At 44.2% G+C, this 27,489-nt stretch overlaps 1 protein-coding gene across 3 annotated transcripts in view; it reads right to left on the bottom strand.

Moving 5' to 3' along the window:
- LOC138468211 (EH domain-containing protein 3) overlaps positions 1-27,489 on the bottom strand; it is a 379,867-nt gene that overhangs the window by 147,491 nt on the left and 204,887 nt on the right. For 2 of the 3 annotated variants that reach the window (XM_069608670.1, XM_069608672.1), the window contains exon 4: positions 20,806-20,853. The exons of the other annotated variant lie outside the window; for it this stretch is intronic. In XM_069608670.1, coding sequence (XP_069464771.1) covers positions 20,806-20,853 — 48 coding nt within the window. The remainder of the gene's footprint in view (positions 1-20,805; positions 20,854-27,489) is intronic. 3 annotated transcript variants of the gene reach the window in all.

Below are 27,489 nucleotides of genomic sequence, written 5' to 3'. Positions count from 1 at the left end.
AGAGATCAATCCCTCTTGCAGATAGACACTGCAGGCTCTCTAAACAACAATCCGAACCAGAAACAACAAGACATATACTCACGAGTTGTTCAGCTATGACCATCAGCTACGAAAGTAATTATGTGATACATGTACACAATATTAACAGCATCAGGGAAAAAATCTTCTGGGACCATTGAGTTAATATCCTCAGCGCTAAATTACAAATGGCTCTCTTTAGAGTGTGGAATGATGCAGACAAACTTGTGAATGTAGAGTTAACTCTTGGTCGAGCAAAGGCTAAATCCCTGCCAAGGCTAAATCCCTGCCAATAGATGCTGTATGATTTATGTATGACCTATGTCTGACAATGAACTAAAGACCAGTAATAGCCATCAGCTATGGCTAATTTCAGCCAACATCATAATGTATCTATCAGGAGATTTCATGGTCATGCTACACTGCAGGCTGTTGATATATCGTTCTTTTCTTCTTAGAGCCTTATTAGGTTTGTCATGCTTATGTTCATGATTATTATTATTACTTTGTCTGCTTGCTTTTTACTTTACTTCATCTTAGTTTATTTCGTGCTAGTCTTATTAATTTGTCCTCTTTATCCAATGGGCTATATATGCATATATGCTGATATATTCTATTCTATTTCTAAAGTATTATGATATTGATGAATTTTATGATTGTATGTTGCTTATGTGTAAAGTTTTAGATAAAACTATATCACATTAAAACAAAATAAATAAATAAGATCCTCAATTAATCCTAAAATACAAGTAGCCTCCTCTTCCGAGAAAACTAAAGTAGTTGCATTTTTGTCCGTTATTAAATTGATTTGTGAAAAAGACATATTAATGTATGTACTATAAGTAATGAGAAGGGTGCACCTGGGAATATGTGCCACCCCAAAGGGGAAAAAACAAAACCCAGAACAAACAGTTACCCAGGTGCACACCCATTGGTAAGCATGATTCAGGGGAAGTAAAACTAGTGTTGTCCAGTGCGGGGGAGGTAATAGCAGTCCTGGCACAAAAACAGAACAATATGGGAAATAAATCGCAACCCTGTCCGAAACCATTTACCAGAAATAGCGTGGCTTAGTCTGCGTTTCACTTGCCTTACGGGAGCAAGACGAATGAGGATTCCGACATAAATGTCCTAAATTGCAAATGCACTAGTATGGTGTGTGTGACTGCTATTTGTGTTAAATGCGTTCCGGTTGGGTCACGATTTACAGTGGCTTCAAACGTGGTGTCTTGTATGTCATAGGAATTGTTGGGACACTGCTACAATCCTAATAAAGAAGGAATCGTATGCGTACGCTACACTGGGTACGTCTGTGATGGATTAAAACAGACTCCACTGGCTACCCGTTAACCACTGCATAACTAATAAGATGCTTACTACGACCCATAAATGCCTCAGTCTTAGCAGCCCAACCTATCTGTCATCCCGTATAGGCATCAAACCCAACGTGAGGAACCTTCGCTCTTCTTTGGCGGTCACTCTCAATTATCCCAAATTCAGGACAGCCAAATTTGGAGGCACTACACTGGATGCTCAGGGTCCCCTTTTGTGGAACACACTTCCAGCAGGTATTCGGCAGATCCAGAGCTATACCGCGTTCAAACGTGCCGTCAAGACTCACTTATTCAACTTGGAATAATTTCCTGACCCATTTTTCCTTCTTCCTCTTTTCCTGTTTGTCCTCGTCTTGTTCTTTTTCTATGTGCACCCTGAGGCCCACGGGCATGTTGGCGCGTTACAAAAATTAAAATAAATAAATAAATGTACCAAGTATGTCAGGAAGGGGACTTCACCATTTGAATTTGGACATCAATGTAACGTCTATGTTAATGGAAGTAAAACAAGTGCCTTATGGTTTGCCATATTGTAGGTGTACTGCACAGTGCTAGAGGTCTTTTTGAAGAACACTGATTATTGCCATTACATCTACATAAAGTCTAGGTATGTTTCCTATTAGATGTGCACTTTGAACACGTTATCTAGGCACTTGAACTCTCCTGTTCTCGCTTGATCTTTTAGCCGGGTTGCACTTCTTTTATGGCAGTGCATGGATATTTGCATGTGGGCTACTGGCTCTGCACTTGGACTTATTTATCTTTCCAGTTTCGATAGTTGGTCTGCACTTATTTAAAGGGGCTGTATAGGGTAGTATTATGGGGTCAGTGTACATATTGTACATTAGTGACCTATTTTTGTGCACTAATTAGCTCTGAGTCACTACCTTATTATTCAATGGTAGCCAATAGTTTCTTGTAGAATACTGGGGGGGATAGCGGTTTGTAATGCTGCTGTGTGTTCGCATCTAACAAAAATACCTTTTTGAAGGATATTTGGACTAGGTAAATCAAATCTATACTTTACTTCAACCTAGATAATATGAAATATAATTGATGATAGTTGTGAATACTCATTATGCTTTCTAATACTTTTTCAGACGAATTTTGTATGTTTCTAAAGAAGGGTGGATGCCCGAAACTCATTGGACTATATTATTTCATTCCTTATTGGATGTTATCATTTTGTTATCTACTAAATATATTTTATCATTCTTTGAAAGTTGTATCAGAATTACTGTCTCTTGATCTTTGTTGCAACTGTTGTTCTGAAACTCTGACTGTTATACAGTGGACTGGTGGGCAGGAGACGCAAGTGTCTTATAGATGAAGACTTTTTCTTCTCACTAATTTTTTCACTGGTCATGCTAACGTTTGTTGTCTTGTTTTTACATCAACCATTTGGCTGCCATGATCCAGTCTTAGATGGTTTCCAGTTGCTGGTAGCTCATTTAAGGTGAAAAACTTAAAATGCTTCCCCTGGAAAAGGTTTGAAATGGCACGTCTGGCTCGATTATTTTCCCTGGTTGGACCAGGTGCAAGGAAGGTAGCTGCAGGGATAGCACCTTCATGAGTACATTGCACTGAGAAAGCTCTCTGAAACCCACTCCCCCGAGCACAGACTTTGGTTAGTGACAAAGTGATTTCCCACTGTAAGGCACTGCAGTTATCACAATCATGCAGAACTAGATGCCACTTCAAAAGAAAATAGTAGTGAATTTGTGTAGTTTCAGATCACCCCCAAGGTTGCAGGCCATGGGGGAACATGGTTGGGGTTTCAGGGGAAAGGAAAGAGAAGCAGGGAGGAGGGGTGACGTGCGAGAAGTGAGGAGGTAGATTACCTCAGTTCTGGATGAATTGAGCATCAGACAACAAAGTGCCTCGAGTGGCAAATAGTGGTGAGGTAGTCTGATACAGGGGTGATTTAGAGACCATAATATGGGTATCACACGCAAACAGATGATACAAGAGAGTGAAGAGGGGACCAAGGACAGATCTTCAGGGTTCAGAATTGCAGGGAGCTGGACGCATTTTAGCTCTTGCTTGTAGCCTAGCAGGGCCTAGTTAGCGTGACACCATAGGTGACCACGCACTAAATTGGCCTCCCCAGGCCAACTGGTGCCATACAGACTTATTTATTTGACATTATCCCTGTGTGTTTGGGAATGTGTACAGTTGCATATTTGATCAATTCAAGTGGGCATTTCAAGCATAATGGGCTATATAGCACCAAATGTTATGATTTGCATCTCATGCAGAAGTTAGAATTGTGGCACGCTATGGACTAGCACCATATTGCCCAGATGTAGTAGCTGATGACGGATAATCAGGAGCTGATTTTTGTTCCTGCTCATCAAATCCTTATTTAAATCTCTGGATCTGACAGAAGATGAGGTGCAGGGGATTTTCAAGTATTTCAGGAGATCGATTAGGAGTGGTTCTGAAAGGAACAAGGTAAGCCCAGCAAGGGCGGTGCCCTGGAAGTCTAGGAGTGAGACAGTCAGGATGAGCAGTCAACACTGCTGAAGGCAGCAGCGAGAGCAAGGTGCAACGGACAGTAGTAAGAAAGTCTGAGCGGAGTGTGAACACGGCTTCCACAGAATGTCAGCTGCCAAACCTGGACTGGATGGAGGGAGGCCACTCTGTGCATCTCAGAAAGCGATGATGAAACTGAACACAACTTGATTTAGGTTTTAGGATAGTGAGAAGGATGGCAGGTCTGCAGTTGGCAGGGTTATTGGGATCAGCCTTAGGATATTTTACGAGGGATAGGATTGTGGATACCTCATATCAGATGGGGAAGATCCCAGAGGACAAGGAGAGGTTCAAGAGATGAAAGAGGTAGGTATGGGTAACGGGGAGCAAGTTCTGTGATGGTCTTTTGTCCAAAGGGATCTGAAGGAGCCTGAGTAGTGTTGGCAGACCGGAGGATGGGTGCCAGTTCATCCAGTGTGGCAGAGGAGAATTTAGAGAAAGTGGAACATGTGACAGTGGGAGGAGGTGGAGCAGGAGTAGGTGAGAAAAAAGGACGTTGAGTGTAATGGATACTAGAGAGCTTAGTAGATATGTAATAGACAAAGTCACCAGCAGTGAGATAGGAAGGAATGGATGGAGAGCATACGAGGTGGGGGGTAAGCAGGAACTGGAGAGTCCTGGATAACTTGGGCAGGTCAGAGTGGAGAGCGGAGAAGAGGCATCTGGTGTTGACAAAGTCGAAGGTACAAAAGACAGTTTGGAGAGATTCATTGAATGTTGAAAGAAACCTAGGGAACAGGTTTTACACATGCAGAGTAGGTATAAGCGCATTATTGTTCTTAATTCATTAATAGGAGGAAAGATTCACGGTTGAGTACATGGGTGGGAGAAAATGAAAGAGCAGTTGGGATGGTCTTGGTTAAAGGGAGCACTTCCATGTTGTTTGTAGTCAATAAAGGCCTTCCCTCTCAGATTGCTTATGCCCAATTTGTTGGTTGCATAGGTAATCACCCATTGTGCTCAGGAGAATCATATCTGTCTTGGAAGCAAGATAACACAGAGCAACACTCTGTGTTAGAATCCTGTTTACGCACTTAGAGACTGCACTCCAGTATAAAGCAAATTATAAAAGAGTAATTAATTAATTCATATAATTCATATAACCCATAGCTATATACATTCCAGGGCAATTTCACTCATCTGCTACTTTTATTTTTCTTTATCTTACGTTTATGCTCAATTAAACTGTACTTGGATACAACATGTGTTCTCCTTTTCTCCAATCTCTAATTCCTTCTATCAGACTTAAGCAGTTTGAAACAAAAAAGCTTATTGCATTCTGTATGTTAAAAGTATTGCAATCTGTATGTTAAAAGCTTGCAATTGAAGTGTCGCCATGCAATCTTGTGAGTGATCAAATTTTAATTATTTCTTTATACTGGAATCCCTCTGCTATTCATTTGGACAGTATAATTGACATTTTAAACCATTTGTTGATGGATGTTGTTGTTGAAACTCCAAATGTGCAAATTATCCTAGGTGGTGATTTTAATTCCAATCTAATGACAAGTAAGCTTGGGTATGAAACATCTAATTATTCATATGCCATGTCCTCGTATGAAAGAGGGCAACCATGGGCCGATTTCTTTGAACAATGGGATATGCAAATAGTACCCTTTGTTGGCAAAGAGCCATTGTTCACATGGTCCTGTGGCACTAAAGCTTCGATGATTGATTATATTGTGCTGTCAGGGAATCTATCTAATATGACATCTTTGTGTAGAATCCTGAATCCCCACATGAGTGATCATTGCATATTGGAGTGTCGAATAATGATGAATTTATCTGTGTATAATTCTATCACAGCATTGTCATTACCGGAAATGGATAGGCAAGCCTTATCCATTAGGTGGAATCCAGGTTTATGTAGGCAATTGAATTTTTTAGTTAATCGAGATATTGACAAAACAAATCCTAACCTGACTTCTACAGGTGATTGCAAGGCATGTGATTTGATGAATAAAATCATGATACGTAAGCATTTAGAGCGGCTTGCAGCGTTTAAATTTGATGAGAAACCTATTGACTTCCCTGGAGTATATAGTGCCGCAATTGCGAGTAGAAAAAAGCAGATATATATTTCAATTCGTAATATCCGAAAGAACTCCATGGATAGAAGTGCAAATGCAACAGTAAAAAGGCAATATTGACAAAGTATAAAAATGATATAAAAATTTTAAAGTTTGGTAACCATATTAAAAACAATCAAAAAATGATCACGGATTTAATTTACAAAAACACCCGGGAAGTTTGGCCGACACTAAGAGATCCTTTAATGAAAGCGCCCCCTACACTGTGTTCTGCTGTGAGTGGGGAGGTTTGGGTAGAAGTCTTTCGGAATGAATATGCTTTGTCACAGAAATTTTTGTCCAATCAAACCCAAGTCACAATGACAGATCTACCATTGCGTTGCCATTGGGGAGTCGATGACATTGAAATAATAATAAAGAACCTGAAAGCCACGAAAGCTGTAAGGCCAGATGGCATTCAACCTTGCGTCTTAAAAGACGATCCAAAGCTATGAGCAGCATGCCTGCTACGTCGCTTTGACTGCCTGTTCCAAACAAAAATGTTACCCCCTTCTTGGTTATCTGCAATTGTGATTCCCTTGTACAAAAAGGGATCTCTTAGTTACCCGGGTAATTTTAGACCCATTGCATTTATTGATGTGTCTGCAAAGATCTTTGCCGCAATCATTTTAAGAGAACTAAATTAATTTATTGCATCACAGCACATTCTGTCACGGTTTCAAACAGGATTACGGAAAGGAATGGGCACTCAATTGAACGCTACCATTTTAGCACACCTACTAAAGGTCTCACGGCAGAAGGAGCAGGGGCCAATTTATATGGCACTTTTAGATCTCTCTGGTGCGTTCGATAGCGTTATTAGAGAAATTATATGGCAGAGAATGCAATCACTCCAGATCCCAGCACATCTGATAGCCATGATAGCCCTCCTGCTTACCAACACAAACTACAGGGTAAGAATAGATCAAACTGGGCTATTAACAGATCCCATTGCCACCTTTATAGGAGTTAAACAAGGATGCAACTTAGCGGCCATACTATTTAATTTGTATTTGACAGAGATTGACAGTTTATGACCCAACAGTAATTCCTTTCCGGTCAAATTAGGCGTCCTGAGTATTAAATGGTTAGCTTTTGCGGACAATTTGATCCTGTTTGACCGGACGCCTTTTGGCCTTCAAAACAAATTAGCACTCCTCGTTGATTTTTGTGATAAACACAATTTGAAGTTAAATCCATCTAAATCAAATATTCTTGTGTTTACGAAACAGTTCCTCACTTATCAATGGGATATTAAGGGGTTGGTAATACCGTGTGCTTTGGGCATGCTTTATTTAGGTTATAGCCTGACCAACACTGACTCAATAGCAAAATGGCAGTCTGCAATTTCCATCAAAACCACTCCGCTGATAGCCCAAATGAAGTTAATACTTTTGAAGGTCTGCAGATTCTCCTTAATCCACTTATTGAATTCTATAATCTTAAAGTGGAAGCAATTGTTTTATATGGCTTGGATTTATGTACCTTGGCTATTGGGCCAGTCTTGAACATAATTCATGGTAGAATATGGAAAAAGGTTTTGCGCCTTCCATCATCACTCCCGAATTCTGTCATCAGTCATGAATTAGGGCTTTCCTCACTCGCTTCGAAATTCTTATGGCGTAGACTGGCCAATTATGCTAAAATGATAAACCCAACTCCCAATTCCTTTCATGAAAATCTGGCAATCATGTTAAAGAACGGCACTCCAAAATCCCTCCATTCAGTGGCTCATCTGTGCAAACAGTCTTGTATTGATTGCAATGGAGACAGATGATTTGATCATGCGGCCTCAAATTGTGAAATCGAAATTACTTCAACATGATTGGGCAAGCACGGCAGACACGATTGGGAATTACACTGCTTATATGGAATACGCAAAGTTTCGTCACAAACAGAAACCCCTTTTACCATATATCAGGCAGGTTCCATGCCAGAAGGTGCGCACAATATATATGCGCTTTAAATTTAATCTGCTGGCAACTACAGATCGTACGAAACATCGGCAAAATGCTACTGACTCATTAGATGACAGTTGCAGATTTTGCAAAGATTCTGTAAACGAAACCTTGAAACATCTCATGATATACTGTGCTTTCTTTGAAAATGACAGGAAAAACTATATTGGAAGGTATGCGAAACTTGCCGTTGATTATGACCGAGAATTGTTATGGAGTCACTGAATGGAGGGATTTTGGAGTGCCGTTCTTTAACATGATTGCCAGATTTTCATAAAAGGAATTGGGAGTTGGGTTTATCATTTTAGCATGTGGGGCTACAGGCAATCCTTGATTATCGCGTTGTACCATCTTCTGTTAATCATAGATCTGAACTTGGGAAAATATGAAGCACCAGAATGTCCTGACTAGAGGAATTAAGCCTCGTGTCCACAATTGTAATTGGGGGAAAAGTGATTGATTTGTGGTGTCTTAGTTTGGTAACAGCCAATGTTAATATCTAGGAGATGGATATGATGCGTTTCATTCCATGATCCCTGCGTAGTGGTTTAAAGAGCCCTGCTCAAACGGGTTATTGCCAGGAAATGGAAAAAATAATCAAGGATTAGGTTGCAATAACCAAGATATGAGTTCTATGGATATGCAAATGCACTATCTTTTCGACGTTGGCAAAGGTAGACCAGTTGCTTATTTGATGTTGTTGTTGTTCATAACTGCTTATAATTGTAATGTTTTTTTTCTCTTGTTTTTTTTTTATGAATTATGATTTTAAGAATTTCTTTTAAATCTTGTTATGTAAATGTTGCAAAGATGTTTTCATCAAAAACAACAATAAAAAAATAAAATAAAATCAAAGTATTAAACTATTGATTATGCCTTACGGTCTAAGGCCGTAAAGATTTCTATTTTGCTTTACAATGAAGTGGGCAAAGGGAGGATAGAGTGCCTTCCTGTGGTAACTGACTAGCTCTAGTTAGGAGACCTTGGAGTCAAGTCCACATGTACACTTGGTGACTAAGAAGGTGGGGTGGGGGTCGAACGGAGGGGGGGACAGATACAGTGAAAAACAGGAGGGAGTGGTCAGAGTGGGATGAGTCAACTAAGGAGGGTGAGGGGGGAATGGAGGAGGAGATAAAGACAAGATCTTGAAAGTTTTCATGGATGTGGGTGGGCAGGTTGTGGTGCGTGTCCAGAGAGTGGTCAGGGATGCATGCGTAAAGTAGGCGATGATGGACTTAATTCATATTTGTGTCTTTGACATTACTTGTGAGTATGGCTGGGACATCAGTGAGCAGTGATTCCTGTAACAGGGGTACATCATTGAAAGAGACGTCAAGGTCACCACAAGGCCGACTGATGAGAGAAATGGTAAGATGAGCAAGCAGTTGGACAGAAATGTACACAAGGGAAGAGGGGATGACGTTGAGTGTGGGAAGTAGGGTGGAGTAGACCCCCTCCGTCATCTTTCTTGGATAGTCAAGGGGAGAGAGAGAAGACACTACAACCAAAGTACAGAGATGCTGTTGTGACTATGCCATGGGAAGTAATCCATGTTTCAAGGAGGACCATCACTGTCAGGTAGAGGAGTTCAGTTGAAGAGATTGGTGAGGAAAGAGGTCCTGGCAGCAATCACAATAAATATAATTTAGGCCAGTAGTAACCATAATAGGATATAAATAGGCTGGTAGAAACTATCAGTAGATGCAATATAGGATGATAGTGACCTTGATGAATTGTCACGTGACCGAGTGGGTGCATAGAAATGCCAATACTCAATATATTCTTTAACATCTTGTTTGGATAAATTAGGCAGTTGGAATAACACCCAAAGGGGGTACAGATGTATTCAATAGTGTACAGGTTCGAGCAAACACCAAACAGTGAGAGGTGTAATCAGATATAATCTAACAGGACTACCATGGTTCAAAGTCCTTATTCTATAAATGTCTGTGCACCGGTTTGTATCACCCTAGATTAAGTTAAAGTTCATCCTAGATTATGTTAATAAAAGTCACCCAAAGTTACATACAGATCATGGAAGTTAAAAAGTGTCAACACACTTTTTGGACACACTGTGGGCTCTATTCTTGGGCTGATGCATGTCCCTCCTGTGGTTGGGCGCATGGTTGATCCTACTGGGCTTCATGTATGGCACTCCTAGAGTTGGGTGCTATGAGGAATCTGAGGGCGTCCTCAGTTCTTTCCCCAAGATATCCTCCCCTGAGGTGGCCAGGGAAAGTCTGCCGCTGTCTGATCCTGATCCTGGGGGCGGATATGTGAGGGAGGATGACCTTGGTGGAGGAGACTTGAAGGGAGGAGATGAGGTACCCTTAGATGAGACATGGTATCACCCCTTTTCCTCTCAAATGTCCCTTCAATACCTCAGAACTTTCTGGGCTATTGTAGGTCAGATCTCTATTTTCCCATCAACATTCATTCATACATACACAACTTTAGTACTGGGACGAGGATGAAGCAACATCAGACAAAAGACTCTAGAACCAACAATGTGCGGTCTAATAGTAAGAGAACCAATCATCTTGGCAGGATGATTAAATACCCGCAATACAGGAAGAGCAAGGAAGATGGTGTTGGCTATGGTGGTGGACACGAACATACCAAGTCTCCCAGGGAAGCAGTGCCGAGGGAAAAGCGAGTGCCGGTGTGGTGGAGCGAGGAGGCTCGCCTACGAGAACCGAGGCAAGAAAGCTTCAGGCTGCGAGGACACCGAGAGCAAAGGAGAAGATCTGGGGTGTTCGCAGGTGCGGGCAAGCCTGATGAGGCTTACCAAAGCTCTTATCTGAGATGTTGGGAGATGTGGCAATCGCGGAAGCCAGAGGAAACAAAGCAGACTTCACTGTAGCGGGTGCTTTGGTTCACTGCGAGAGAAACCAAGCGGTCCAGAAGAGACCGGTGAGTCCAGTGAAATGGGAAGGGGACACAGGGGCATATTGGAGGCGGCCCGTGTAAACAAATAGCAGAAAGTGGGAAGCTAAAGCAAAGTAAGATGCTTATGACATTTCCCTTATAATCAAGCACCTTTTGAATACGTATCCCTTACAATCCAAGTAGTTTGGTCACAGCTACAGCACAAACCACTGGACGGACTTGCATCAAACCACTGACTGTCAGACTCACAACTCCAGTGTGGTTTGGTGGAAATCCATCCAGCGGTTCCATTAAAATAATAATTAGCTACATTTTGGTTCTCCCAGTACAATCCACATACACAAATATTGCCCGTCAGCTACCTAGTTGACTACTTTGGCTCTCCAAACCAGATTCGTGAAAGAGCCATTCTGGCCGGTGGCAGGGGGGCGGGGGACATTTTTGAGATAGAGCCTAATGGTATTCTGCAGTGCAGTTTCTTTGAGAAAGGGCATATAGCAAACTTCTGAGCTACCCCTTGAACAAGGTCAGTGGGGTCATAAAGGCATGCAATATGTCCCCCATACAGAAAATAGGCATTTTTTTGTTGGGGCCTGCGGAATTGGAATCTGAGTACCCCAGTAAGGGGCAACCGATTGGTGGCCTGGGGGAAAGATTAGTGTTGCGCCTAGTAAGGGGCATGTCAAATGCACACAAGTTTTGTCGGCTGTGTGGAGTGGAGGCGGTGCTATTTACTGCAGGAAGAAGTGCTTCGAGCTTCCCTTGTGGTCTAGTGTTCAGGGAGCAGCAATTGTGCCTGAAGTTTAAAAGCTCAATTTTGCGCATCAGCGTGCATGTCACGTTCACACAAGTGCTGTTGGCTAGGTGGAGTGGAGGTGGTGTTATTTACTGCAGGAAGAAGCGATTCGAGCTTCCCTGGTGGTCTAGTGTTCGACGAGTGGCAGTAGTCCCTGATGCTTAAAAGCTCGACAACGCGCATCAAGTGCGCACAAGTGCTGTCAGCTGTCGGCTGCCTGCGACCAGAGACTGAAGGGCGGCCGCTAATTATCGAGGAAGGATCTCGAGAGAGTGTTAGTGGGTGTGCATGGATTCGGGGTATGCGCTGAGGAGTATTCCATGCCGTCTGGTGGTGGCACACACTCAAGATCAGGTAAGCGCTGAACCTGATATTGCGGGTGAGCATGGGGAAAATGGAATGAATCTACCCCTCTCTGCTTTACCATCTACTACTACCAGCTCTGGTTCTAGCCCTTCTACTCCGGCAGCCTTTTTAACAATGCAAATGATTTTGTCATTTATGTTGGAGGAAGGGGCGTTAAGAGCTGCATCATAGCCAGTAACACAGTTGTATTTGACTCAAGCCACTAATGCGAATCAACTTAGTGAAACATTGGCAGAGATAAAACTTCCAATCCAATTATGGTGGTCCCTAACTCACTGATGTGACTTTACCAATGGAAAGCATTCAGAGACAAGAGATTACTGATGAATAGCTGTTGGTAGGGATGCAGATTACTTATACATCAGACTTTGAACTATTGATTGAGTCCACATCGAAATTTGGATGCGCAGTTCAATATAACTGACACTTGTCTGAATGAAACTGCCTTCTATAAGGCCCTGGGAAATATTCAGTCATTACCTGGAACCACTGGTATACAGGGCAGGAGGCCCAAGGGTACACCTGCTAATCTGGGGAAGATGCTGATACAACCAGAATGCTTGCAAGATTTGCGATTGGTAGAGAGACTTGTGGTGGACTCCTCCATCTTTTTTAAGGGGGGATGCCCCCTACTAACACTAATGCTGGGGTTAGTGTTTGAAATGGGGAGCTAGATTAATCAGATATGTATTCAACTTCCTCGACACTACGTTCTCCTCCCCACTAAGAGATTGTAGGCATGAGGGTTCCACCCATTTTCAACTGGAAAATGTAAACTTAATGGCAGTTATGACGATAGAATTGATGCTGTTTTTGAAACTGTACGAGTCAATTATTGAAACCATAAAAGATGAAGCTACCCTTTTGGCCATGCTTGAATCTAAAACAATTTTTATTGAGGGTTTTATCATGGCTATTAAGCAGGAATTTACATAATGGTTTATGAGAATACCTCCAATGGAATGATTAGATGAAACAACCAGAGAGTAGTAGATGGGGCATCTTCACAACCGGAGCCCATTTTAGTGGAGCGGTGCACACAGATGCCTGATTCAGGGGAATATACCTCTTGAAATGCAAGCTTGTATTGCAGAGGTTGGGGTCAACATGGACATTTAGGAAGTGATGGAGAATAGGATAGGAGGAATATCTTGAGGGTTTACACATTGCGCAACCTCCATTCGAATGCTCCATATTCTATCAAAAAACAATCAAGGGGGCCAGGTGCAGCCTAAGAAGTCAAAAAAACAAAAAATGCCCCCCAAATCCGCTGCCTGTGGATCGAGAAAATTCCTGTGAAACCAGGCTGTACCCGACAAGAAAGTAGGATCCTCTAAAAGATCTAAGAAAGAACCACCGGAACCTGTTGTGCTTTTCCAAGAAGGTAATAGTGAGAACTCCAAAGGTTCACCTACTCTGCAACCGGATTTGCGGATACAAGAGGAGTTAATGAAAAGGGCAGGAATTATCAGTGTCTAACCCTTTGAGAGATCATATTCAAGTCTTAATCCAGACTCCATTGGCTTTTCCTTCGTCCTCTTTGGATGCGCAATCATCTTTGGATTCGAATTCTCTTGCCTTTCTGACACCCGAGCAAAAAAGGCGTAATATCGACCTGAATCCGGGGCTGCCTAGGCTGTCAGTAACTCCTGGAAATAGCGAGAAATTACGAACAATAAGAACTTCATAAGAATTTATAGGGCATCTATTGTCTTACTTCTTATAAAATCTTATCAGTAATTAGTATTATTTTTGTAAGACTTTATAAGATTCTGATGAGCTTGTCTGAAGAAAACCATGGGAAATATTTGGATGAGCTATTTGTGGGTTAAGAATCTGCAGGTAAACTACGCAGGTAAACCACTTGAAACTAGAAACTAGAATATCATAGAAAAGTTTCAGAGTTGGTTCAAATTATCACCAAACTAGTTTGCTATGAACATCTCCCACAATGCCACACCCATTAACTGTTATCACCTCCCTTGATCTTCCTGACTTTCAGGCCTAGCAGCTCACAATCATAGGTCCAGTCCCATGGAGAATCCACCAATCATGGCTACAAATGCCCGTAGTATAACAGAGGTGTTGGCACAGCCTCATTGGCTGGCCGGATCACGTGACTGGTCCAAGAGACGGAAGAGTGGATGCCTCATCAGACCATGCTGCCATGTTTCACCTTCTTATGGGTGAGGACTGGGCCACTCAGCATCAGATGCCTAGTGCCAAGAGTCACCCATCATGTATACCCCCACACAGTTTTCTCTGAAGACCCATTTACCAGAGAACAACCTGAGAAGGTGACACCAAGGTGGTTCTGGATACGATATTGCGCCTAGGCTGGTTCTCAGAATTCCTTAGTATCTTGCCTGATTCTGGGTACCCTTTCCTCCACAGCTCTCTTGGGGAATCATCACAAATTGCGCAGAGCGGTAAAATGCAGCGGTATCACTATTACCGCTGCATTTCCGTTCCGCCAAATCTCGAGTTTGCTGGAGGTATAAATCTCCCCTTTCTACCCGTTTTCGGTGCTTTTAGTGCAGAGCTAATTGAGCCGGCGCTAATAGCGCTAAGAAACCCTCATTAGGTCCAATGGACCCAATGGGAATGGGGATTTACATCGCCCCGCAACTCGGGATCCAGCGCAAATTGCGCCAAACTGAGTCGCAGTAATGATAATAGCGTTGGGCGATATACTTGCACAGTTAGCACCGGGATATCGCCGAACTCATGATGAGGCCCTTGACTTGTTGTGGGTGTGCACTGTGTGAGAAACCAGAAGGTGTCTCACCCGCTAGTCCCGACAGATCTCTCTCTCTCTCAGGTGACCAGGGCACTGCCATCGCCTTTAGATCCAGACCCTGGGGGTAGAGCAGTGCGAGAGGATCACCTGGGTGGGGGGTCCTCGGGGAGTGGGTGTGGGACACCGGATGGTGAGATGCGGTATCCCCCACTTCCCTGTAACACCTTTATCCCAACCTACCCGATGGGATATTTAGAAACTCAACCCCCCCACCTTTCCTGCATGAACACTTTTACACAGACAGCCCGCTCTGTGAGAAAACTGACTGACACCCGAGCCGTGTACATGACATGTCCCAATACTATGGTCTGGTGAGGTCAGGCAATTATCGACAATCACTTACACCTGACTTCCATTAAACTTTCCCAAACGGATAAAAGGCAGACCACGAGAGCCCACTCTGAGCGAGGCAAACACACAATGGTAAAGCAGTTTCGAGTTGGTAGCTGAAAGAGGGGAGAAAGACAGCTAGGCATGAGAGGTTGGTGAGAGGGGCAACACCCTTGACCCATTTGACAGGAAGCTGTTACTTTCAAGAAACCTTCAAGACAGAAAACGTAAGACCAGGAAATACGGCTGAAGAATCCTGGTATGTTTGTTGGAGATACAGAGGGTCCTCCCGCGTAAGTGACCAAGGCTGGGAGGAGTAGCAGATGCCATGGTATCATCCTTGGCTCCAAGAACAAACAAGTGACAGAGAGCCGCACAGCCAGTGAATTTTGGAGACCAATGACAGACTGTTCTGTGTTGAAGTCAAGGTTGCAAGCTGCAACATTGTAAAATGAGCACTGGAATGAAGATTGTTAAATGTGTTTGATGAAAGATGCGAGTGAAGCTAAATTGCTGGTGAATATCTCAACATTAGAAGAAAAAACATGATACCATTGACAGAGTGGTACGGCACTATGAATGTGCTCAATCAAAGGTCTCTGTATGGTATCCTGACAAAAGGAAACAAAAGCAGAAGATTGATGTGAAGTGTAAATTGTGTGAAGTAAATGGAAGTGGTCCTGCAACGGTTTAAACAAATCCCATCGCACATTCGAAAGTCTTTGATGCTGGTATCAAAAGGGGATCTGAGCCCAAACCAGGGGGATCCATGGTCCGAGCCTGATCGAGGGATACCAAGTTGTGAATACTGTGGAAAAGTGGATCTGAGCCCATGCGAGGGGGATCCGTAGTCCGAGCCCGAAGGAGGGAGACCACAAATTGTGAAAGTGAATCCCTGACAAAGGAAAGGAACTTTTGTGTTTTGTTTGCTGCATCATGCCATCTGCAATGAGAGACTGTCACTGCGAGAGAGACTTTGGCAGAAGGCCCTGATGCTTATGTGTTAAACTGTGACCTAGTGGCCAAGAAGCCAGAGTGTGTGCGAAGCCCGCACGTGCCCCCTTGCCTCGTGCTGAAAACTTGGGGAAGGGAAGCTAACTGCTGAACTATTATGACATAATTTCTTGAACACTTTTCTTTTGTATACATTGTTATCCCACACCATTATGTATTTAGAAGTAAGCATTGGCAATAGGTTTATTAGTATAAACACTTTTATTTTAACAGACTCCGCAAGGACTGCCTTATTATTTGATAGCCGTAGTTTGCTCCCATCTTTAGATTTAGGTTTAGATAGGCCTTTACCAACCCATTGAAGTTCAATAAACATCCTTGAACTGTGATCACTTGTGTCTGTCTTCGCTGTTTGATACCATGGCTTCCTTACAACTCCCCCATCGCTGGTTCTGGATGGTCCCACTCCCTAACCTTTCACATGTTCCCATGTTAATCGTGTAGTTATAACATGCTCATAACAACTAGTCCATGTTTAACGCACATCACGTCTTCGAAATGTAAGGCAGCCAGAAATGGGATTGCTACTGTAATTCTGTGTCCTGTGTAAAATGCTTTTGTTCAATATGCAATGTTTGCTATTGCCAATAAAATACAAACACAAAAATATAAATTAAGGACAGTCTGTAAGTGCCACTTTGGGCTGTTGTAGATCCCGCTATATGGGTGTGTGCTTGAAATTGAGTGGAAAGTTGGCATTAAAGGTACAGACTCTAATGCCAAAGCCTAGCAGCAGTTAACCGATTAAGAATGCTGTGTGGAGAGGTCAGTAATGATAAGGCCTTAGCAGGACATCTGTATTTGCAGGCCCTCTTGGCACTTTGGGACTTCTATAGGAGGTGAGGGTGGTGGTAGCTGGTGGCATTTTGTAATCTGTCTGGCTAATTGATTGTGTGCCCAAAGTACTAACATGGGAAAAGGAGCACTTTCACGTGAGCAGCATTTACAGAAAGCATGCGGTGTGATCCAAGCATCTTCTTTACAAATCTCAGAAATTGAGACTGGTTTTATCTGAAAAGCCATAAAAAGGACTTTGATTTAGTTAATTGTGCATACACAGATGGGGTGACAGAGAAACGATTAATGCCAGGCAGAATTGTTTGATAAAGCACACACCTCAAACAGAAATGAAGGACAGGAGCTGTTTTCCAGATACATGCTCTCCATGAGGTAGTCAATAAGGGTATGTATTTCCTGGTTCTTGTTTGGTTATTGTAATAATTCTCTGCATCTCTCTGGCAAATTATTCAAAGGTCTGTTGTCCCAGGAAGCATGGTGGCAAAGGGCAAAATCAAGACAGGTGCTGCCAGTGACTGGTTTAATTTGGAATAATAAAGGATTGTAGAACTTGATAACAAGCATCGTTAGAGAGCAGAGCTGCCTTCTCTTTCTGAAGCACAGTGTAATGATCTGAAGAATAAGAAGCATCTAGTGCTGTGTATCCAATATTTCAGTTCCACAGCTGCATTCCAAATGCACAGAAGGAAAGATGCCATAGATTCAAACCCAGGATTTCCCGCTGTCTAGGACAGTGTTCAGGTGCCATCTATGAAGTTCCTTCATGGAGGGTGAGCGGGAGGGCATATTAAGACATCCATTAAAATTGCTCTTGAAGCCATGCTCAAGCAGGGAAGTTTAGATTAAACCCAGAGAAAAAGATCAACTAGGGGATCAATAGGGCGATTTCTGCTTCTAGTTATAGCAGAAGTAGAGTCATTCAGTTCTGGATATCTATTCTCCGCTCTTTGCTTGCATCGCCTCTCAGATAATGAGGCTGTTTGATCAGAAGTTCTTCAGGCACCAACCCAAAGTTTCAGAATAGATGGCGAGAGCTGAAGACTGTGTTGTTGTTTTTGAAATGTAAGGACACCTTGCCTCTTGTTAAGGGTTGTCTTGGCTGCAGCAGGCAGTATGGATGCAAATTCTATGCTGGGCCTCCAATTCTGGATGGTTTTTGTGGCAGTGGAAGTGGGCAAATGTGCACGTGAATGTTCACGTTCATTTGATAAGGTATTTATTTTATTGCATTTGTGAGGCGCTCAGACACTAGAGTATCACAGCGCTAGTACCAGTACAGTGTGAGGGAAGTGCCAAAGGAGGGTCCCGATCTGCTATTCTCCATCATGGGCCTCAGTATTTGTTCACTTGAAGGGTGCTCCCATGTCACTGATGGCTGTACTTCATTATGGATTACCCGATTACTATTAGGCTCATCCTCTGCACGCCCTTTGCTTTTTGGGTGTTGTCAGAATGCTAAGGCTACCTTTCTGCCATCCAACACTATATTCAGTGGCCTCCAAGTGTGGAACACCCTGGTGTCTCAAAATCCTGAAGAGATGACCGATTGGGCAGCAGGTGTTAAACAAAACATTTAAAGTGCCATGAGCCAACTTGCCAGGCAGTTGTCCACCCTTCCCAACCCAATGGTTAGCGTGCCCCTAATCCCATAACTTAGGTTAATGCATCTGTCATTTTTTTATGTGCCATATTGACATTTGTCCCCTCATTTAGGTTATCTTTCTAATCAATGCTTCTATGAGCAGGCCCACAAGATTAGATAACTGGCATGGAGATACCTGGAGGTAAAGTAGTGGTAGTGCAGCAGTGGCACAGCAGCTCAACTCAGGACCACAACTGGCCTATAGGTACATGAAGAGAAGTAATCCAAAGGTGAGCAAGTAAGTGGTGATGCCAGTGCACGCGCAAACAGATGTAGAACTGCTGTACGTTCGGAGGAGGAGGAGCAAGGTGTGCAAACCTCTTGGTCACAAATTCGCAGAGGATGCAAAGGGATGGGGTGGGAAAGGCATACTTATAAATTGGAGGCAAAACTGGCCATCAGAGGAGTATCCACCAAGAGTGGTCTTCCCAGCAAAGCTGCTCAGAAACAGAAACAGGTGGATGGAATGGGATAAAAAAAACATGGGCGTTTCAAATATCTGCAGCACCAGGAACTGAGGATCAGCATCACTCTCATGTCGGTTACCTCTAGAGCAGAAAAGGCAGCCTTTGAAAAGGAGCAGGTCTGGAATATCTGGGAGCCCCAGTGGAAATAGCATCATAACATAGAAAGCTTTCAGTCTCCATGTTGAGAAAACAATGTGTGCTGTTAGCATCCAGGTAAATATCGAATTCTCCTCACTAAAGTAATATGCCTATGTGTTAGAAGATTCATATTAATAGCTTATTAGAGTTTTGTGAGAAACTAGGTGCGAGAAACTAGGGGGGCACACCTCCCAAACCAATATCCGTTGCCTCTCCCTCTCTACTAATGACTTTGCTTACTACTTTTCCTCTGAAATCTCTAACATGTGTTGCACTCTTAGCGCCCTCCTCTCTCCCCTTGCCCCAGCCTGTCTTCCCACCACCTCTCAACACACCCTTTCCACTACTGACTACTTCTCCTGTACCTTTCCTAGCGAATTAGCACGCCTCTTTCACAGCACCAATCCACCTTGCACTCCAATTAACAAGTCTTCTCCTCAAACATTCACAGATTTAGTCCCAATAACTTGCCTCCATCTCTGAGCTTCTCAAATCTCCTTTGGACCGTTCCCAGCCTCCTTCAAATCTGCAACTGCCCTACCCCTTTTGAAGAAACCCGCTGCTGAGCCAAACTTCCTGGTCCTGGCAAACTATCACCAGTTTCCCTCCCATTAGTTTAACCAAATCTTGAGTGCCTGCAGGATAATGGCATTGGAGAGCCACTTCAATCAGGCTTGCGCAAAAGAAGCTCCACTGAGAGCGCACTCATGCATGTCTCCAACTTTCCCTATGCTGCTCACAACTCCAAACTCTCTCCTATACTCACCCTTTCAACCCTCTCTGATGCCTTTGACAATGTCGATTGCTCCTCTCTCCACCTTGACCTCCAGGAGCTTGGGTTTCACAAATCTCATCCAGGGTAAATTGCCTCCTACCTGGAAGGTCACTCCTTTAAAATCTCCTTGAACCCGTAAACCTCTGACCCCACCCCACACCCTGTCTGTCTCCCACAAGGTTCAGTCATTGCACCTCTGCTATTCCTCCTCTATAGCTGTGTTGTATGTAGGCTTGTCTTGTCCTTTGACTTTCACTACCAACTCTTTGCTGCTACACTCAAATCTTTTCCCCTTTCCCTTTTTGTGCCCCGCCATCTTGGAACCAATTACCAATTGTCTCACTGCAATCTGTCTTGCTTAACTCTCCGAAAAATAAAACCATCTTTCTCCCAGCTTCAACTGCCTTCTTGATCCCTCGCCTAATGCTCACAATTTTGGTGTTTTCTTTGATGGCAACCTCCTACTGCAGCAACCCATGTCTCCCACCACCTTAGCTGCTGTATTAACCTTCTCAACATTCGGGAAAATATGTCAATTTCTTACTCAACAATCCACTAACACGAAGCTCCACTTTTACATGTGATGTTCTTATAACCAGAGCAGACCACCAAGGGAGTGTGCTGCATGCCTAATGTTACCGGTTTACGGTCCAAGCGTGTTTGTGCTAAGATGTAAAGCAGCAAAGCCCACAGTTAGAGCATGCAGGGTAAAATCGGCACCACAGCAGGATGTCGGAGTGGCTTGACACAGGGTTAAGTCGTGGTTACTTTTCATTAGAAGATTGGTATTAAATTGTTCTGTGGGGATATTCTTGGAAAACAGCAACATAAAAAAGCAGCAAAAAGGCCACCTGAGAAATTGCTGTTTTCGCATACCTCCATATTGGCATCTACGACGACAGCTATAGCCACCCTCCTCTTGCTCTGGACAGAGAAGAACAAAAAGGGAAACATAAGGAAATTGGGCCAGAGAAAATACAGACTGGGTAGAAGGTGGGGCACCTTGATATATAAAACAAATGTCAATTGTGAAACCATAGTTTTTTTTTTTAACACTTTTTCTTTCATAGTCCAAAGTACAGCCCCTCTGTGTGCAAGTAAAGTTTTCTGAGTAGTGGGCTTACAGTCACAACTATTAAGTAACCTTTCCAATTAACACACGTTATTTGTGTTACTTTTCTCTCGTCAGACAACTTTCTAGACAGTAGTATGCAGAGTTACACTAGTGGCACTCGGCTGCTCCATCATACAGGTACAAGAACATCATGGGGAAGGCTCTATTATAGGATCGGCCATTTTGTAGAAACCAGGGTTAATGTGAAAATGATGTGCATACATATTAGTGCAGTGATCACCACCGTATAGTTAAGATGAACCTATGAACCATTGACTTTAGAGAAAATTCTGTTGCTCATAACTTTTGACTCGCTTGACATATCTGGCTGAACATTTCCAAAGAGAAAGTCGGGCGGATGCCCCCAAATTGGAAAATGTGGGTCAAATACATCCACTGTTTCAAAAGTTATCAAGTATCTGAAAAAAAGCTGTTTTTCAACTGATCCCATTCTTTGCTACACAGGAGAAAAGTTGTATGCTTTGAACAGGCGCAAAGTGAAAATCGCTAGATAGGGTTGCCCCAAATAAGAAACAAGGTGGGCACAAATCATTACAGGTGTGCCTTTTGGTGGTTAAGTGTAAATTCGTGCAGTAGTCTTTTAAGATTTTACAGATGAAGGGTCACCCGCCGGTCCCCAAAAACGTTTATATATCTCCAATGGATTCTTGCAGCACTGAAATTGCGCCATCCCCGATGTGAGCTGTTTCTGCGATAATCCTGTAGGAAGGTGTAAAAGGAAAGGGTTCCAAATTAAATTTGGAGCAGGGAATGCTCCCATTAGGGTGGATTAGCAGAGGATTCCCATTAGGGTGTGGGGGTTGAAAAGGCGGACAAATCGGTGAGATTTACACTTTGGGTGGGCTGAGTTGGCTAGGAAGGCCTCCAGGTTTAATTGTTTTGGGCTTTTTACCGTGGTAATTTCACAGGATTGTAGCGGGATTCTCACAGAAATTGGAAGTGGGTCATGGGAAGAAACAAAGGGAAATGATAATAGGAGAGGGGCTGTTGGCAATTTGACTTTAGGGGAGAAATCGGGAGACCAAAAAAGAGGGGTACACATATATAGATCGAATGGTGCTTGGGAAGAGATTTTAATTTCATGGTGTGTTCGTCTTTCTAAGAGAACCAAAAGACACTGCATTACAGTGAAAATCATTCTTAGGGAAGCATACTACCATGTGATGGTTGTCACACAAAATTCCTATGGGAAATTCTCAGGGGTAAATCTCATGGGAATGAAAGAGGGGGAACAAAAAAGAAAAACACTCAAGGCAGTGGGAGAAAGTCTTGAATACTAACTGTTGTAGCGTTGCCAATCACCAAACCAGGCCACACACATTTTTAACACTTCCACTAGACCTGCAGGGTGAGTTCCTTATTTTACATACTCGACCTAAGAAAAATGCACTCGCCTCATGGTGACAGGTGAAAGGAGATTTCCCAGTGCTTACTGTAAAATGATGCACGTCACCATAAGCACTCTTCATGTTTGTTGCAGTCTTGTCACCCAAAAGCCAGCCATGCAGAGTGAAACCTGTAATTGCCATTTACTGCAAACAAAGTCCAATAAAACTTTCAAACATCTTCAGACTCGCCAGCAAGGTGAAGTGCCATGCTGATGGTACTCACACTTCATAAAATCTCCTCACCAGTGTGGGTGGGCTTCTAGATTTTGTGAGCCCTACAAAGGCCATGGGCAGTAGGGCACAGTTCTTTAACCATAAATGGTGCAAAGAGGCCTCTTGCCCTGGTCCAGTGCACCACAGGCTTGTATCCTAATTGGTGGAAAGTGGCCAGTGACCACGCTGACAGTGTTTTACCACAATTGGTACATCTACAGATGAGGTGAGATATAGCATAACAAAGCACTTGAAATGTAGAGACAAAAAATCTAGTTAAGAAACAGTGAAGGTAAAACAATGCAAAAGTGAAAAAACATGAAATTCAGCTGGAGGTTGAATTGACAAAACCCTTCATTCAGACTCCTCCATTGATCAGCACATGAGCAGAAAGCACATATATGATACAACAGATGCCTTGGAGTTAAAGTTGTCATCACTTCGAATGTCATGGTTTTTTGATATCCTAATTAGTTTCACCTTAATTGTGTATCTCTCTCTCTCTCTCTCTCCTTCCTTTATTACTCTGGTTTGTATGGGTGCATGATGGATGGTCCGTTCCACGGGCCAAACACTGACAAATATGTTTTTGGCTGAAGGATCAATGCAACAAATCCTGACTCCACCCCAAGCTAGTACACCTGAGAAGGTTTAAGAGGAACACTTGCAAAATATAAGGGTAGCATTACATCTCCCTGGAAATGAGCAAAATGACTGGTGGGTGCATCATGGTAAAAACTCTCTCATATGTGTAGGAAGTGGGAAGAATTGTAGAATGTTGCCTGGAACAGCAATATGTTTTGGGGCAAAAAGTGCTCAGGGGCTTTTTTTTTAGTTCTTGCTAGAAAGAGCCTTAGCTCCCTGCCAGAAATCGGGGTCCTGCTATTAATCATCTACTCTGTGATGCAGAAACGGTGCCTAAAAGATCTGATAGATTAAGCCATTTTGTAGAAGCTAGTGCAACTTTGTAAAAAAAAGTCTTTCAATGCTCATTTAAGAGATTCTTGTTTGTCCATGCTGCTTCTTAGTTTCAGGTTGCCAGCTTGCTTTTTATTCGGTGCCATTGTTGGTGAGGTAAAGGAATTAGACAGCGAAGGGCATTGTGGCATTGATTTTGAACATTCCACTTTTACTGTGCCAGTATCGCCACACATGCGCCTCTGCCTGCCCCCAAACCCGGACGCCCTACAAAACTCTTTGTTCATATCACACATCACAGGACATAGCTGTACCTACCTTTTGACACTCCTACGTTATCACCAACCACAGCCCTTTCAGCACACTAGGATCTAAATAATGCATGCCCCCACAAAGACCACCCCAGCTGCATAACTGGCTCCTTACACCCTCCCAGCTCCAGACATTCCACACCACCTATTCCAGTACACAGAAAACAGGGCTTGTACGCACAGTAGACTAGTGCCGGCCCTCTTCTAACCAAGCACCCTATTTCCAATGGAGCAAGTCATGTTTTTCTTGGGCTGCTCGTCCTGTATTAATTATGTTGGTATGCCCTTTGTCAGCACCCTTACCCAGCTCCTGTTCCCCTTAATGCCAACCTTTTATCAAGTACTTTTGATCCCCAGACCTTCTACTAGGAAATCACCCTATAACACCAGCCTACTACCTTCCGAAGACTAGTATCTCTGGGACAATACAGAACATTCCACATTAGTAAAATGTACCTTACATGTCCAAAGGGAACAGGCCATCTTTTATCCTCATCAATAATCCCTTACTACCGCTGGAGATCATCATGTTCTCTAAATGAGACGTGGTGACTTTTTGGCAGAGCAGGAAAAAAGGAACTGGAGGACACTAGGGAACGCTGGAGAGAAGGGTACGCAGGATTATACTGATGGTGTAAGCCTGTCCTCGCTGCAATTTCATTGGAGCTGGATGCTATTAAGAGGCAGCCCCAGGAGCACTAGTCACCAGGAAGGAAACAGAAAATAGCTATGCACAGAAAACCCTGAACATGCAGGAACAGGAGCATGGCTGTGTGACAAAAACACTACTGCCCTGCAGGAGTACAAGAATGAGTAGTGGCTAAACCGCCTACTCAGCCCTCACACTTCTACAAAACAACAGTGAATCCCAATCATAAAGGTCAATGAGGCACAGAGTAGAGATATACATCCTTTGCCTAATGGCTAGTGAGCTATGTGGAATCGTATTGGTGCATCATGTACACTGGCCATGGCTAGTGATCCCCATGGAAGCGCATAGGTGCATCATGTGCACTGGCCATGGCTAGTGAGCCCCGTGGAAGCGTATAGGTGCATCATGTACATTGCCCATGGCTAGTGAGCCCCGTGGAAGCGTATAGGTACATCATGTACATTGCCCATGGCTAGTGAGCCCCATGGAAGCGCATAGGTGCATCATGTACACTGCCCATGGCTAGTGAGCCCCGTATAAGCGTATAGGTGCATCATGTACATTGCCCATGGCTAGTGATCCCCGTGGAAGCGTATAGGTGCATCACGTACACTGCCCATGGCTAGTGAGCCCCGTATAAGCGTATAGGTGCATCATGTGCACTGGCCATGGCTAGTCAGCCCCGTGGACGCGTATAGGTGCATCATGTACACTGCCCATGGCTAGTGAGCCCCATGGAAGCGTATAGGTTCATCATGTACACTGCCCATGGCTAGTGAGCCCCATGGAAGCGTATAGGTGCATCATGTACACTGCCCATGGCTAGTGAGCCCCGTATAAGCGTATAGGTGCATCATGTGCACTGGCCATGGCTAGTCAGCCCCGTGCACGCGTATAGGTGCATCAAGTACATTGCCCATGGCTAGTGAGCCCCGTGGAAGCGTATAGGTGCATCATGTACACTGGCCATGGATAGTGTGCCCCATGGAAGCACATAGGTGCATCATGTACACTGGCCATGGATAGTGAGCCCCGTGGAAGCGTATAGGTGCATCATGTACACTGGCCCTGGCTAGTGATCCCCGTGGAAGTGTATAGGTGCATCATGTACACTGGCCCTGGCTAGTGATCCCCGTGGAAGTGTATAGGTGCATCATGTGCACTGGCCATGGCTAGTGATCCCTGTGGAAGCGCATAGGTGCATCATGTGCACTGGCCATGGCTAGTGATCCCCATGGAAGCGCATAGGTGCATCATGTGCACTGGCCATGGCTAGTGAGCCCCGTGGAAGCGTATAGGTGCATCATGTACACTGGCCATGGCTAGTGAGCCCATGGAAGCTTATAGGTTCATCATGTACACTGCCCATGGCTAGTGATCCCTGTGGAAGCACATAGGTGCATCATGTACACTGCCCATGGCTAGTCAGCCCCGTGGACGCGTATAGGTGCATCATGTACACTGCCCATGGCTAGTCAGCCCCGTGGACGCGTATAGGTGCATCATGTACACTGGCCATGGCTAGTGAGCCCCGTGGAAGCGTATAGGTTCATCATGTACACTGCCCATGGCTAGTGATCCCCATGGAAGCAGATAGGTGCATCATGTGCACTGGCCATGGCTAGTGAGCCCCGTGGAAGCGTATAGGTTCATCATGTACACTGCCCATGGCTAGTGATCCCCATGGAAGCACATAGGTGCATCATGTACACTGGCCATGGCTAGTGAGCCCCGTGGAAGCATATAGGTTCATCATGTACACTGCCCATGGCTAGTGATCCCCATGGAAGCACATAGGTGCATCATGTACACTGGCCATGGCTAGTGAGCCCCGTGGAAGCGTATAGGTGCATCATGTACACTGGCCATGGCTAGTGAGCTCAGTGGAAGCGTATAGGTTCATCATGTACACTGCCCATGGCTAGTGATCGCCATGGAAGCGCATAGGTGCATCATGTACACTGCCCATGGCTAGTGAGCTCAGTGGAAGCGAATACGTTCATCATGTACACTGACCATGGCTAGTGAGCCCATGGAAGCCTATAGGTTCATCATGTACACTGCCCATGGCTAGTGAGCCCCATGGAAGCGCATAGGTGCATCATGTACACTGCCCATGGCTAGTGAGCTCAGTGGAAGCGTATAGGTTCATCATGTACACTGCCCATGGCTAGTGAGCCCCTTGGAAGCACATAGGTGCATCATGTACATTGCCCATGGCTAGTCAGCCCCGTGGACGCGTATAGGTGCATCATGTACACTGGCCATGGCTAGTGAGCCCCGTGGAAGCGTATAGGTTCATCATGTACACTGCCCATGGCTAGTGATCCCTGTGGAAGCACATAGGTGCATCATGTACACTGCCCATGGCTAGTCAGCCCCGTGGACGCGTATAGGTGCATCATGAACACTGGCCATGGCTAGTGATCCCCATGGAAGCACATAGGTGCATCATGTACACTGGCCATGGCTAGTGAGCCCCGTGGAAGCGTATAGGTTCATCATGTACACTGGCCATGCTAGTCAGCCCCATGGACGCGTATAGGTGCATCATGTACATTGCCCATGGCTAGTCAGCCCCGTGGACGCGTATAGGTGCATCATGTACACTGGCCATGGCTAGTGAGCCCCCTGGAAGCGTATAGGTTCATCATGTACACTGCCCATGGCTAGTGATCCCTGTGGAAGCACATAGGTGCATCATGTACACTGCCCATGGCTAGTCAGCCCCGTGGACGCGTATAGGTGCATCATGTACACTGGCCATGGCTAGTGATCCCCATGGAAGCACATAGGTGCATCATGTACACTGGCCATGGCTAGTGAGCCCCGTGGAAGCGTATAGGTTCATCATGTACACTGGCCATGCTAGTCAGCCCCATGGATGCGTATAGGTGCATCATGTACACTGCCCATGGCTAGTGATCCCCATGGAAGCACATA

Source organism: Ambystoma mexicanum, chromosome 4q (genome assembly GCF_040938575.1).
Source record: "Ambystoma mexicanum isolate Mex_15411 chromosome 4q, UKY_AmexF1_1, whole genome shotgun sequence".
NCBI classification, from domain to species: domain Eukaryota; kingdom Metazoa; phylum Chordata; class Amphibia; order Caudata; family Ambystomatidae; genus Ambystoma; species Ambystoma mexicanum.
The sequence above is the reverse complement of the archived record's forward strand: the minus strand, read 5'-3'. Positions and strand labels throughout refer to the sequence as shown.